We start from the raw sequence: 15,324 nt of genomic DNA on the forward strand, positions 1-15,324 counted from the left end.
ATTACACGGTTCAGGATACACAATTAAGGTTCCCAAATCGGAAAATAGAATGGTTCGATTACCAAGCTAGCTCTAGAATTTATTTAGCAAATGCCTCGTGCGTCAGAGCTCCAAGCATCATGTGTGGTAAGTAGGAGGTGCTCTTACCTACACATGTTCAAGGAGATTAACACCTTAGCGATTTGACAAATAAACCCGAACCCCACATCAATTCTCGAGCCAAAGGTTTAAACTTTATGGTGAAAAACGCAATTCTACTTGAGCCATGATGTGCTAATCACCCCATGACCTAACCTTGAAAAACTACTCACACATATCTATTGAGATAGGAGCAAGCAAAAATCTACTTAGCATAATTGAATTAACAACACTAGAAGGAAATTGGATTAAACGATAGATCGAAAGATTTACTACAACTTTAATAAGGACGACAATATCAAAAACTAATTAATGAAGACAGAAATTAAAGATTCAAAGCTGAAAATTGAAGAACATTCAAGAACAATTCAAAATCTAGATCTAGATCTACAAATGATGTAAGCAAATCTATTCTACTTGTTTGTACAATGACATCACAGGCTTTTATATCTTCCAAGTACGCGCACAGAATATTCTTCAAGATGCTCCAAAGACGCCATCCTAAAGCCTTCGGCATCAATGGAGAAGAACTTACGCTGCTGCTAAAGGCCTCGGCATCGATGCAACATAATACTTCCCATCGATGCCGAGATGGGTAAGGAACTGGACCTCTAAGTACTTCGGCATCGATGGATCATTTCCCTTCCCATCGATGCCGAGCCCCTTATCTTTAGCACTTCAGCTTCATAGCTCCCAGCAGCTTCCACAGCACTCAATAGCTTTCATAGCATCTTATTTTTATTCCCTAAACTTAAGTAAATATTGCATTTTAAATATTTCTTTTACCTTTTCTTACTTTAATTTATTTAATGAAAATAAGGAAGTACCCCCCATTTGAAAACAATGGCATTACCAGAATTTTGATATTTCAATCAAATCAAAATGTTAACCCACAGCTTTTAGTATAAAACAGAAAACAACACGATTTTTTATAGATAAAATGACTCAAAACATGACCTTGTTCTTTGAATAAAATCTTGCAAATTTGAAGTTGCTCTTAGAAAAATTCAAGGATCAATTACCGTCATTTTTTATCTCGAAAATCAATACTTTTTCGAAAAGTCATTTTTCTATACTTAAGACAGATTTTCAGGGGCCGACAGGGTCTTCATTGGTTCATCGGGTACTTGGACGCATTTGGACCATCCATGACGTCAAAACATGCATTATTCACACGATTCATCTGAAAACATTAAAGAAATACCTTACGTGCAAAAGTAAATAAAAACAACTAATTTAACGACATAATTAAACTAAACTAAGGACTTAGCGCACCCTTAATGGCATTGTCGGGTGCTTATCATCTGACCGACATAAATTTTTACTTCTATATACTCTTTGATAAATACATTATGATCAGCTCAAATTAAAGTTTTAATATATTCATTAGATTCAAGAAGCATGTAAGGTACACCTCTTACTTTGACGGAATTGGGTGAGAATGGGATTTTTCCCGATGAACAGGAGGTTACAAGTGCGACAAAGTGAACGTGATGGATTATATCCGCACATGGCCCAAGTCAAGGTATAAGTGAAGTTTGTTTGCCCCAAACCTTATCCTTGTTCAATCTACTAGTCTAAGGTACACAAAAGATGTTGCGAAGGATGACAAATACCGGACAAGGTTTAGGGCAAACAAACCTTTTTGGGTTATGAGAGATCGTTCCACTTTTTCAAAAAGCTTATTTTTAAAAAAGAAGGCAAATTTTAAGGTAAAAAATCATGTATTTACGCAAATAATTTTTCTATTAATATGAATCTTGTTTGATAAATCTCATTGAGATTTTTTACACGGTGTAAAAAAAAATTAAAAAATTATTTTTCATTTTCGTTATATTTGAGTTTAAAATTACCTTCTTTTAAAAAAAGAAGGTTTTTAAAAAAAGCAAAATGGGGTCTGACTATGAGGAGTTTTTAGTACTCTTGCATGTTCTTTTTTATTCCGAAATGTCGGAACTATAACCTTTAGGGCGAGGCAAAGTGTGGCATTGTTATCTGCTATTTGCATTGGGAATTGAGATGTGTCACATATCTAATTAATTCGACCATTACCAATGAGAAAATTACGAAGGTTGTGTTTGGTACCTATGTTAGTTTAGTTTTTCAATTATTATTCTACTTCTTTCTTCAATCATTACCCTATTTTTTTAATTATTACTTTTTCTTCTTTTTGTATCTCTCTCCAATCATTACCCCTCTTTCCAATTATTACCCTATTTCTCTCTCTACCCACTACCAAAACTAAACTAAACTACCAACCAAATAAAGCCGAAAACCTTCTTATGTTAGTTTTGGAAGTTTGCAATTCCCTCTTTCAATTTTGATGGGTTACACATATTTTGTAATTTTCCACTTTCATGAAGTTTTTTTTATTGGAGTTCAATTTTTAACTTCATGCTATCAAAATCATGTGCTAGCTAGTCAGTATATATGGCCATACGGGCTTTGCGCCAACTATAATTGAATCCTTTCACTTGGTCTCACTAAGTAGTGCCATTCTGTCTTGCTAGTAAACGATGAGATTGCCCTCCGAATTTGTTGGTCTGGGCCAAGTACTAAGTTATATCAAAAAAAAGTAAGGTCATAAAAGATAGCTATAACAAAAAAAATGATAACTATTTTTTTTTTCTCAACAAAACGGAGAAATTTTATTAGCTCGAAATGGGTACATCAAGAAGAGGCTCACTAAGCATAAAAACTTAAGAGCAAAGGAAAACAAGAAAAAGGAAGAAGAGGACCATCCAACAGAGAGTTGAACCGCCCCACCCCTCTCCAAAGAACTTAAACTTTCACCTTCCTCATACCGTCAAGATATAAAGTCCTCCACCGAGTGCACCTTAATATCAAACTTCACCTTAATCCACATTGCTACTCTAGTTTTAATTAACTCCCCAAGATCCTCCACTTGCCATGTAGCATTGTTGAACACAAGATCATTCCGGACCAACCATAAAGACCAAATTGTAGCATGGAAAGATGTTTCCCACATATACCTCTCCAAGTTTTTGAAACCATTCCCTAGCCACCATGAAAACAAATCAACCAGAGAGGCCGGGCACACCTAACTAAAATGCCACCAATCCAAAATCAATGACCACACAAGCCACGAGAATTGACAATGAAGGAAAAGATGCTCAGGCGTTTCTAACAGAAATGAGTAGCGGGGGCACATCACCGATTGGCCCATAGGAATCAAGTTTCTAGAGAGGAGAACTGACCTTGATGCCACTTGATCCTGCAGTGCTAGCCACGCAAATATTTCCACTTTTGGGCGACAAATATTCTTCCAGATTGAACCCATCACCAGATTGCTTGAAAAACCCATTTGTTCCCATTTATTATAAACTGATTTAAGGGAGAAGCAGTTATCAGATGCCCATCTCCAACACACCATATCACATCTGGATTGATCCAAAATCACTGGCTGCAAATGCATGAGTAAATCATCAAATTGTTGAGCTTCCCAATCTCTCAAACTTCTCTGGAAGAACAAGTTCCATCTGCCACCATCACTTGCATCTTTTAAATCCCTGATCACCTTCTCTTTTTGAGTAGAGATTAGGTATAATCGAGGGAACTCCTCCTTGAGGGTTGTGTCACCTAGCCAAACTTGATTCCAAAAGGAGATGTCCTGATCGGAATGAACAACTACTCTGAAGCCCTCCTGAAGAACTGATCCAATGACAGAGGATGAGTCCCCGACCAAGCATATTGTGGGCACCGTGCCCTTCGAAATTTCCAGATTCCGAGACGCGAGATGCCCGAGTCGAGGGAGCGCGAGCGGGGAAGCAAGCGCTCGCAAAAATACAGAGTCGCCACTCGGGTTTGAAGGTCCGACACCCAAGGAACCGTATTTCGAAGCACTCGCCGCACTGTTTGTTTTGAAAAAGTTAAGGAACCAATCCGTCATAACCATATCTGGGTTCGGGAGCCAGGTTACGAGAGGGGAAGGGTTTTATGGCACCCCTCTCGCCCAATCCGGAGATCGGTCTCTACTTAGGCATTTGCGAAAAATGTTTGTTTGCGATTCTGTTTGATTAATCAATTTTTAGCCAATTAGGGCGGGGGAAAAGTTAATCGGGGATTAAAACTGTAACAGTTTGCAGGATGTGTTAGATAGCATCGATGAGCAGTTAGTATAGGATGAGAACAGACTGCTGTGGGAGTTTAAACAAACTGGGAGGCCCCTGTTTTGGAGTGACGTGCGTAGGAAGAAACCAGCATGCACTGAACGAGTCACTGCATGCTGTTTACTCATGCGCGCACAACTCCGAGACACGCGCGCGCCGGTGAGCTCAAACCCACAGCTCTTATTCTCAAACCATTTGGGCTCTGGAAGGACCAGTGCACACCCAGGGCAAACCACGCAGTTTATAGGCAGCATAATATACAGTTTAAAGGCTGTAAAGCCTTACAAATTAATAAAACACCCCATAAACAGTGTGGGGACAAAATAATGGCCTAAAACTAAGCTACCCGTGCAAGGCCACTCACTGGTCTGAGGCATACTGTCGCGCGACAGAGCCAGTCCGGCGCGCGAGGATGCGCCCTGGCGCTCTGTCGCGCGACGGAGTGAGTCTGCCGCGCGATGGTGCGCCCTGGCGCACTGTCGCGCGATGGAGCCAGTCCGGCGCGCGATGGTGCGCCCTGGCGCGGACCAGTGTTTGGTTTACACATTTCTGGATTCTGGGACAGGTCCAGAATGATCCAAGGGGTACTCCAAAACAGAAAACATGCAAATTGAACTACGGCTAGCAATTTCTAACAAAGGAAAGCAGTAGACTGGTTATTAACATGCTCAACAGAGTGATCTATACACAAAATAAAGCACAAAATAGTAGGACACCAATCCCCACGCGGTCCATCGCGTGCAGCACCAGAGTGTCGCGCGCGAGAGTGGGACCATCGCGCGTTGGTTCCTACCTCGACGGTTTTTGAAACCTTGCTAGCTTTAGGACCAGGACTGGTATTGATTACCAGCCTTGGCCCTGCCAGCCCCCCTCAGAGATCAGAACAGAAAACAGAACAAAGGTAAGCTATACCTTCGGTTTTGAGTTTGAAAGGTGTTTGAACTTTGATGTTTGAAGGCTTGATTGAGGAGTTTGAGTGGTAGAAGCAAAGAACAAGCTTTGTTCTTGGAAGGTTGAGGTGTGAAAATGGGGAATGGTGACCCAAAGTGTATTCTTTTGAAATTCTTGAACCCTTTTAATGGAAGAAGAATGGGGGTATTTATAGAGAAGGATGGAGGTGAATCTGGTTGGTGTAATGAGAGGAGCTCAACCAGTCCACGAGGCTGGTTGAGGTTTGCTTGGTGGCTAAGCATCCTAGCTGATAAAGGTGATGGGGACAGCTTTGACCGTCGCGCGACATAGTGAGTCTGTCGCGCGATGGTGCGCCCTGGCGCATTGTCGCGCGATGGAGTGAGTCAGGCGTGCGATGGTGCGCCTTGGCGCGGGATGGTTGCGCCCTGGCGCACATCAGTAGGGTTTTTGGTTTTTGAAGTGACTTAGGCTAGGTTAGATTCAAGGGTTTTGCAAACACTCAAAGCTCAAACACGCTATCATTTCCAGGGTGTTCTTGATCCATTTCATCATCGGGGAATCAAAAACCGTAAGTAAACTAATCTGGAAGCCCAGATTGGGGTGTCTACACATATGTCTTTCCAAATAGTTGAAGACTTGCCAGAAGATGGCAACCGAGGTAACCAACACCTTTGTTCCAACTTGTATTTACTTTTGACCACCTTCACCCATAGTGAATCGCTATCTTTATAAAACCTCCACCACCACTTGGCTAGGAGAGCATGGTTTTGAATCATTAAATTTTTTACTCCTAACCTCCGAACTCTTTCTTTTTAGTAATCAACTCCCATTTGACCAGATGAAGCTTTCTCTTTTCCATCGTATCACCCCAAAAAAATTGTCTCTGGATCTTTTCCAATACCTTTGCAACTGCTACCGTCATTTTAAACATGGACATAAAGTAGATAGGCAAACTGCTAAGGGAAGAATTCAGTAAAGTAAGTCTTCCCCCTTAAGTGTTGAATCTCCCACGCCACACACTAAGCCTCTTTTCCATTCTCTCCACCACTGGATCCCATGTTCTGATTCTATTTAGATTAGCACCCAGCAGCAAACCCAGGTATTTAATTGGCAAATGATAGCTATTGATGATCAACACAAATAATATTAGAAAAGCTAGCAATTGAAGAAATTGCCTTGGAAGGATGTTTTCTCATGTCTTTCCTTCACCTAAATATGACTTGTTGAGCAATGGTACTATGTTTTTAAGGCTAACTTGTTGAGCAATGGTACTATGTTTTTAAAGCTATGTGACCCCAAATCAATCTCTTTAATTAAACGGGTCAAACTCTCTAATCTAGTATCGCCATTTCGCCAAGTAAATGCTACAAGTTGACTTTTCACTAAAAAAACCAAATGAAATATAGGTACCGAGGGGGAATCCACCGATGGTGTACAGATCGGCATATGTCAACTTTGGGTCCCACACCAACGATTCGAGGCATTTGTTAATCTTTGAATAATATTTCGGGTGGCCTTGTAAAAATTCTGTTCAATCAAGTAACTGTGCTTTATCCAACATTTCAAATTTTCATCCAAAATTTAGGACCTTGAATTCTGAAATAATTTTTGAAGTAAAGCTAGTTTGACAATTGGATCAACAACTTACTCTGATCCGATTAATTAAACTGAATTTGTTAGAGCCATTCAAAAAACTATTTTAAATTTAATGACCAGCTTGGACCATTTGAATGAGACTTCAAAGTGGGCCGTACAAGCTGATCTGTGCATCATCGATGCACTTCCGTTCCCATAAAATTATGTTAAAAATTAATGATCAACTGGTACTTCTCAAACTTATGCACCTTTTCGTTCCTGTTATTTTGTGACTCCTGTTCAATTTGATTAGCATTATTAAAAAAAACGTATTGAAATCCAAGTGACCCTAACAAGGGGACATACCATGGACACCAAGCAAAGGGGTTGACCAGACCTAAGATACTTCTCAATCATGAGAGAGACCAAAGCACACTTGCCATTTTTATGCATACTTCCGTTTGTGAACATATATTGTTTACAAGTCAGCGGATTTTATCACAATTTTATGTAGCCGCATAAATACTAGTGAAAAGAATTTCCGTTTGACCGGGAAAAAAAAAAATACTGGTGAAAATCACTCCATTTTTATAAATTTAAGCTAGGAAATGAAAAGGAATTATGTTATGCAATGGAAACAATAGCGCCACACATTTGGATTCTTGAATCTAGGGAGTTCTGTTTTCTTCCAAAACATCCTAATTTCCATTGGAATTTATTTATCACCTTATATGTTTAGTACGTAAGTTAGTAGCTACTAAACTTGTATGATAATATATATTGTTTAGCTAGTTTAAGTGCACCTCAAAAATCCATGGGAGACCCCAACGTATATAGATCATTTGAACAAATTTTAGAAACGATAACACATGTAATTTATGCACTTAACCACATCATTTGATATTTCAATATTTGTCAAACATAATGCGATAGAAATTTGTGTTTTTTTACAATTACATACCAGAATAATTCACCTAGTTTTTGCAAAAATACGATGACATGAGAATAGTTAGAGGTGGTAAAAATGTTGAGAACCTAAATACGTCTTCTAAAAATTCAGAAACACTCCAAAATTAGAATTAGTCAATTATCCTGATCATCCCATAAAATTCACCGTAAAAAAAGTGATAAAATTCCTAAAAACAAGTACACAGTACCCCTACTAAAACGGATATAGATTGATATATCTATATACATTCAATATCCACACACACACATCTCTATATATGCATAAATTAGATAAGGGTAAAATAGGATATACTTACATAATCAAAATTTAACGAGTGATGATATCATAGATAAAAATTTAAGTAGATGTTGTATTTTAAGACCATGATTTAATTTATCTATTCTTAAATTACATTAATCGGTATTTGATAACAAAAATCTTTGACATTAAGGCTCCGTTTGTTTCGACGTAAAATATTTTTTCAGAAAATAAATTTCAAACTTTTTATTTTCCGGTGTTTGGTTGGCACTTGAAAATATTTTCAGAAATCAACAAAATAATGTAGAGAGAAAGAGGAGAGGCTTAAACGGTGGAGAGATCTAAGAATATTGGAATTGAACGTGGGTCAGGATTGATGATCAGTGAAACTGAGCAGTGAGAATTACAGTAGAAGACAGTGGGTTCATTTTGGAAAATAACTTATGGAAGATTTAAGGATAAGTCATTTTCATCCGATTAATGAAATTTTTTCTAATTTTTTACACAATCAAACACCGAAAAAATAGGTGAAAATATTTTACGCCCAAACAAAGAAAGGGAGCCTAATATTTTAGATGAGTTCTGAAAAAAAACATTCCAATTACATGAAAGGATTCACCAAAGGCTCCTCCTCCTTTTTTGCCGTTGCCCTCCATGCCCTTTTCCTCCCATCTCAACCTCCACCCTTTCTATCTTCCAAAAGGGTGTTCTGTTGTGGTACCTCGCTCTTTCGTGCTCACTGTCATGGTCAAACATCTCCACACCCTCTTTCTGTATCTAAACTGACACGTGCCCCATCTCTCTCTCTTCTCTCTCTCCCCTTCCAAAAGCATGAGCTGGAGGGAGATTCCATGTGTGGGATTCGAGCTGTGTATGCCTGTAATCGATCGATAGCTCCCTTCTCCCGCCCACCTATAAATACCTCCCCTTTCCTCACTTCTTCTCTTCACACAAACTCAAATTAACATCTCCCAAGTGCGAAATCTCCCCACTCGTACTACTCCCACCACTCGTAACTGACATGGAGTTCGCGACCGTATTTTGCTTGATTATTTCTCTCTTCGTTTCTGTCCCCTGCCTCTTAAAATTCCTCACCTCCCCCGGTCGCCCGAGACTGCCTCTCCCTCCGGGATCCATGGGCTGGCCTTACATCGGCGAGACCTTCCAACTCTACTCTCAAAACCCAAATGTCTTCTTTGCCTCAAAAGTCAAGAAGTTAGTACATAACGATATTTCATGTTTTTTTTCCCGTGTCTAATTCAGCTCGTCATTCTCATGTGATGCTCAAAAGGAAATCTGGTGCGTTTCTGTTTTTTTGACAGGTATGGTTCGATACTCAAGACCCACATCCTGGGTTGTCCTTGTGTGATGATATCCAGCCCGGAGGCGGCGAAACACGTGCTTGTCACGAGAGCTCACCTCTTCAAGCCGACATTTCCGGCGAGCAAAGAGAGGATGTTGGGAAAACAAGCGATTTTCTTTCACCAAGGAGATTACCATGCGAAGTTGAGGAGAATGGTTCTCAGAGCATTCATGCCCGAATCAATCAAGAACATCGTCTCTGATATCGAGTCGATAGCGGTCGGATCTCTTGAATCATGGGAAGGACAGTTGGTCAACACTTTCCAAGAAATGAAGACGGTGAGTCCCTCCACCTTTTCCACTCTTTTACTCAAAACACAGAAAAACAGAGCTGCTCTGTTTTTCCCCTGTTTCACACGACTCCTCAAGTGCTCAATTGGGGCAGGAACAATTTTTTCCTTCAACATTCCTTCAAATTGGAATCTGGGTTTTGATTAGTTTCTGGTGAATTCAATAACTGCAGTACGCTTTCAATGTTGCATTACTTTCCATATTGGGAAAGGATGGAGTTCTCTACAGAGAAGAGCTCAAGAGCTGCTACTACATTCTTGAAAAAGGATACAATTCGATGCCAATTAATCTTCCGGGGACTCTCTTCCATAAATCGATGAAAGCGAGGAAGGAACTAGCCCAGATCTTGGCAAAAATCCTCTCAGTTAGGAGGGAGATGAAGAACAACCACACTGATTTGCTCGGATCTTTCATGGGAGACAAAGAAGGCCTAACCGATGAACAAATCGCTGATAACGTGATCGGTGTCATTTTCGCGGCTCGAGACACTACCGCCAGCGTGCTAACGTGGATCGTCAAGTATCTTGCTGAAAACCCCAGTGTCCTACAGTTAGTCGCTGTAAGAATCTAATTCTGCACACCTAATGAAATCTCAATTTGTGTTTCAGATTTAAATTTAGGGTGACGGTCGCATTTAAAATGAATACGAGCCACAGCTTTCTAGTCAACTATCTTTTTGTCAAAGAACTAATCTTTTTGTGTTGGTTTGACCTAATAGGAAGAGCAAGATGCCATAAGAAGAGAAAAATGTGGGGCGGAGAAGGTTTTGACTTGGGCTGATACCAAGAATATGCCAATAACATCAAGAGTAATTCAAGAGACATTGAGAGTAGCTTCAATTTTGTCTTTTACTTTTAGAGAAGCTGTTGAAGATGTTGAATTTGAAGGTAAGTTTTTCGTAATAATAAGAAATTTATATTTCCTCTATTTGATGTTATGATTGCTTGTGCTAAATTTTGTTGTATTTTGCAAATTGTTTTCAGGATATCTTATCCCAAAAGGGTGGAAAGTCTTGCCCCTATTTAGAAATATCCATCACAGTCCAGATAATTTTCCAGAGCCTGAGAAATTTGATCCATCAAGATTTGAGGTAAAAATATGAATCAGTTTGCTATGTTATTTCTTACAGTATTATGTTCTATTTTACCTTTCTTCATATATATATATATTTTTTTATCAGCTACCTTTCTTCATCTGAAAATCTACTATTTTATGTGATTTACCAGGTATCACCTAAACCCAATACATTCCTCCCATTTGGCAATGGGACCCACTCATGTCCGGGGAATGAATTGGCCAAGCTGGAGATTTTGGTGCTTCTACATCATCTGACCACAAAGTACAGGTGGGTGAAACCTGATCATGAATTTGCCCTTTACGGGGGAGTAATTGACTTCTTCGATCAATGTGGTTACAAGTCCAGTTTCTAAAAATAGACATGGTCTACTATCTTTTCTGATAACGGTGTGTGATTTGTTTTCACGTGCAGGTGGTCTATGGTGGGCCCACACAGTGGAATTCAGTATGGCCCCTTTGCTCTTCCCCAGAATGGTTTGCCCATCAGGCTTTCCCTCAAGAAATAGAGAGTGCAGAATTCTTGGTCTTAAAAGAGATCTCTGTCTAAATATAGAAAAGATATCTTCTTTCTTGAGAAGGCGGGCATGAAAAAGAAAAGACTCAAAATAGAGAATATTAGAAAGATTATACTGCAAGAAGGGCAAAGCAAATTGTACATAAGAGAGCCTTCATAGCGAAATGTAGAAGGGATACACAAAATGTTGAACTCCAAAGTCATGTTCATTTTGAAGAGCTGGAACTGTAGAAAGGGAGGGGATCAATGTAAAACTAGTTAGTTTAGTTTTGACCAATTCCATGATTGGTTTGAGGTTTTTTTCTTGTTCGTATTTTATAAAGTCCGCAAGGCGATAAATGAAATTCCAAGTTTTGACTTGAAAATATAGCTTCAACATCTATATATGTTTCTTGTAATTGTTGTTAGTTTCAAATATTTATTAATTACTTTCTCATTCCAACGATTGTTAGTACGATCTAACATGTGTCTTATTTTTCATAATGACCCAAAGAACTCATGAATTTAGCAGACTACTTTAGATTTTCTGGGGATAAATTACAATAGTCGTACTTGATAGTAACTTGTATTTCTTCAAAATCAACCTACGCTTTTCTTTCCATTCCACTGCACGTCTCTTCGGGCTCCGCCATCTTCTCAAACACTAAAAAAGACCGTGTGATCTCAACTCGTCATACTCAAATGTTGAGGGTATTTTTGACTTCTCACAATAACTCAAGCTCAAGGAAGAGGAATAATTAAAAAGCTACATCAAATTCCTACTGTAAGATAAGAGCATCTCCAATCCGTACCAATCCTATCCATTTTGAGTTCTACTCATTTCCTGACCCAAATTTGGGAGACTTAAATCTATACCTTTTTTTTTTCAAACCCTCTTTTCACTTTCATCAATTACAAGTGTGCCATTCAGTAATACATTTGGGTAAAAAGGATAAGGGCTGGTGATGCTCTAACGGTGTTCCATTCCGATCTCTCCATTACTGCCTGTATCTTCTTTCTCTTGAAGATATAGACAGAAGACAACCGAGATACTGCAGTTAAAGAAATCAAAAACCACATTTATGAAAACAAAAACCTGGTTAAACGTTCAGTGTCACGTTGCATTTTAATTTTCTAACCATTATCTTATTTTCACGCTATCTTGGTGCTTACAAAAGGAATGCATAAATAAAAGTAATTTCATACTCAGGTAGTAAATCATAAATTAGGAAATTTATTTTTTGCCATAACACCAAGAATCGCGTACCACAGTACTCCACACATGCTTGTCTATGTTTTGAGAATATGTGAACTATCTCCTCCAATCCACCTCACCCTCCACTCCAATCTCATAACACCCCTTCAGGGACCCTTCTGCTCAGGAGGGCTCCGGCAACTGTGTGGGGAACGGCGGCTAGGAGAACTCAAAGCGAGTTGAGGACGATGAGGAGATCGACGGTGGAAAGAAACCGATGTTTGAGTAAATGGGCCGGAGATGACGACAAGGAGATGGGGAAGGAGTCGGAGCTGGAATCGGAGTCGGACTTGTTAGTCTTGAAAGGATAATGGGAGACGACGGCTTTGGAGATGTTTGATTCGGTGTGGCCTACTTTTAAGGGATGACTTGGACTTTTGGAGACTATTAGGGGAAGAGTAAGGGCTGCTTTTAGGGGATGATTTGGGTATTGCTTGAGGGCTGGTTTGACTGGTTTGGGCTAATTTAGGGGCCGTTTCAGGAGTTATTTTTCGGCAGCAACATGGCGGCAACGGGCTGTTTGGTTGAGGAAGACGCAATGGAGGCAAAGGACCTGAAGCTTTTGGGTGATGTTTTGGTTGTGGCTCAAGCATTTGTTTGTTTTTTTGTTTTTAAATGAAGCACAAATTGCATTCATTACAAGCAATCTGACACTTAACATAGATAGAGGCCGGGGCACACGTGATGCATGTGCAAGTTGAAGTTTGATAAAATTTTTGAAAATTCGATCAACCAATAAACAGGAAGGTATTGTGCATATTTTGACAAAATTCAACTTGCACACACATCGCGTGTGCCCGGCCTCTAGTATGTTATGTCCTTCCAAAAAATAGAAATATTTAAAAAGTAAATTAAGTGGATTTGATACCCACAAACGGAACCCAACTCGTACAAACCCATATGAAGTTATCATGCATATTATAGTCAAAAAAGGAAAGAAATATTTAGAAACTACTGTTCTTACCGAGCAAAAAAACTAACACTGGGTATTCCATCAAGCAGTGGACGGAGAATGGGAGGGGAGACTCAAACATTGCGTATTGTTTTTGTGAATTAGTGATGAAAGGAGTTTCAGAGAAAGGTGTCTAGTTTTGTGAAGTAAGGGATAAGTAGTGGGTGGTAACTGTTTTTGGAAGTTTTTTTGTGTGTTAAAATGTTCATTATATCCTCATAGTTAATTGTTTTGTATTTGTGTTGGTATTTTAGAGGACATTTTTGCAAAAGAAAAATACATGACAGAAGGGAGACACCAAAGTGGTGCTCTCCCTTTATATATTAGAATAGATTTTCATCCAAAAACAAAGATAATGAGCTACAATCAAACCCTAAACACTAACGATATCCAATAAACACAAAGAGGCGAACTCAAGTGTAAATCCTAAACGCGAGTCTCTATCCACACCGAAAATAAAATTCGGCTCCAGTGGTTGTTAGAGATTTAGATACTTAGTCGCCTCAGGGAGGTGTAGAAACCATATTAGAGATAACAACTAAAGCTGATGGAAATCCCACCCGAACTGCTATCCATCAAAGACAATCACCGGCACGCTCCTGTCAGAAGGGCACAAAATGCTAGCGAGCATCGCCGGTGGATGAGTCCTTGCTTTCATGAGCAACTGGATGCCACTCAGGTGCTAGCCCCTTCTATCACAATAAGCTCCGGACACAAAATGGCAAAAACGCCGGCTAAATCTTGCGTCCACAGTGAGACTGGACACCAAACGAGGACCAACACATAATCACCAAAGACACACAAACAACAACAGACTCGCAAACACCATCAAAAACACAAAATTATTACTCATAACCATCACCCACTGGTACTGGGAAAACCAAAATGGGACGAAAATCCAAATTGAGGAGAACCAACCGGAGATGAAAAGGCACAAACACGACCCAAGAGAACTAACTAAACTCTATCCTCCAAACCTCTATTTATTTTATCCTGCCGTCGCCATAGACACCAAATCTGGAGAAGACAATGAGCGGAGGCGGCTTGAGCAAACCCTACGATGTCGACTACCATCGCCATCATTGCTGGAAACTACCCTTGCCGGAGCTCACCCGAAAATCGACATCAACTGATTGGGGCAAGAAGCAAGACCAGACATAAAAGAATAAGATGAGGGAGGGGGGAGGTGGAGGTAGAGATGAGGCAGCCCCCACCCCACAATTGAAACCCTAACTGCTCGTTTGAGAGAGAGAGAGAGAGAGAGAGAGAGTGTGTGTGTGTGTGTGTGTGTGTGTGTGTGTGTGTGTGTGTGCATTTTACGGTTGGAGGCTAGAGAGAAAAGCACTTGTTTGTGGCTCTTGTTTCACTCAATATCTAATAGACACCTATTTTTTAATAAACTTCAATTTTACTCCAGAACCATTCTTCCGTTATTTAATTAGCCCCCCTATTGTCACCGAAGTTGGAGGAAAAATTTCAAGATATCCCTAGAACTTTGACCTCAATGTCTTATAGACACCCAAAATTTAATAAACTTCAATTAGACACGTAAACTATGAAGCCAACATTCAATTAATCCACCCCTATCGTTTAAATCCGTTAAATTACTAACAAAAATTACTGAATTGGACACATCTAGTCATTACCCAACAAGTAAGTTAGTGACATGGCTTAAATTGGGGGAAATGCATATGGATGACTCACCCTTTTTTGGAAGGAAAATTGCCAAACCCTAACTCTCTTCCTGCCACTTTTTATTTATTTGCATTCTCATAAAAACATGGCATCACCCCTCCCTCAAATTATCACTTATACCTCCACTACCAGTCCCAAATTCTCCTTCAGACCTGAACACTTTCATATCTCGTCCAAACCCCCTAAGTTCTACCCTCAATCCCATTTCGCTCCTTAGTAACAACTATAACATTAAAC

General features: G+C 39.6%; 2 protein-coding genes across 2 annotated transcripts; one reads left to right on the forward strand and one right to left on the reverse strand.

Annotated features, from left to right (window-relative positions):
- Window positions 1–2,944: 2,944 nt before the first annotated feature.
- LOC131332760 (uncharacterized) lies at window positions 2,945–5,956 on the reverse strand. The gene is made up of 3 exons (XM_058367054.1): window positions 5,821–5,956; window positions 3,256–3,810; window positions 2,945–3,156 (listed from the first exon to the last, which is right to left on the reverse strand). Exons 1-3 carry the CDS (start codon window positions 5,954–5,956, stop codon window positions 2,945–2,947), a joined length of 903 nt encoding a protein of 300 aa, XP_058223037.1.
- A 2,785-nt stretch (window positions 5,957–8,741) lies between these two features.
- LOC131334037 (abscisic acid 8'-hydroxylase CYP707A2-like) lies at window positions 8,742–11,571 on the forward strand. The gene is made up of 7 exons (XM_058368905.1): window positions 8,742–9,177; window positions 9,285–9,603; window positions 9,788–10,174; window positions 10,334–10,502; window positions 10,599–10,705; window positions 10,842–10,960; window positions 11,105–11,571. Exons 1-7 carry the CDS (start codon window positions 8,984–8,986, stop codon window positions 11,196–11,198), a joined length of 1,389 nt encoding a protein of 462 aa, XP_058224888.1. The 5' UTR covers window positions 8,742–8,983; the 3' UTR covers window positions 11,199–11,571.
- The last annotated feature ends 3,753 nt before the right edge of the window (window positions 11,572–15,324 follow it).

This window comes from Rhododendron vialii, chromosome 7a (genome assembly GCF_030253575.1).
Source record: "Rhododendron vialii isolate Sample 1 chromosome 7a, ASM3025357v1".
Lineage (NCBI taxonomy): Eukaryota > Viridiplantae > Streptophyta > Magnoliopsida > Ericales > Ericaceae > Rhododendron > Rhododendron vialii.

What these genes read in the sequence shown, in the direction of transcription:
- LOC131334037 (XM_058368905.1), top strand. Translation starts at nt 8,984, where the DNA reads ATGGAGTTCGCGACCGTATTTTGCTTGATTATTTCTCTCTTCGTTTCT. An exon ending in TTTGCCTCAAAAGTCAAGAA is followed by an intron (nt 9,178 to 9,284) that starts GTTAGTACATAA and finishes TTTTTTTGACAG; the next exon opens with GTATGGTTCGATACTCAAGA. An exon ending in CATCTGACCACAAAGTACAG is followed by an intron (nt 10,961 to 11,104) that starts GTGGGTGAAACC and finishes TTTCACGTGCAG; the next exon opens with GTGGTCTATGGTGGGCCCAC.
- LOC131332760 (XM_058367054.1), bottom strand. Translation starts at nt 5,956, where the DNA reads ATGATTCAAAACCATGCTCTCCTAGCCAAGTGGTGGTGGAGGTTTTAT. An exon ending in ACCTCGGTTGCCATCTTCTG is followed by an intron (nt 3,811 to 5,820) that starts GCAAGTCTTCAA and finishes TCATTGGATCAG; the next exon opens with TTCTTCAGGAGGGCTTCAGA. An exon ending in TGAGCATCTTTTCCTTCATT is followed by an intron (nt 3,157 to 3,255) that starts GTCAATTCTCGT and finishes CATGGTGGCTAG; the next exon opens with GGAATGGTTTCAAAAACTTG.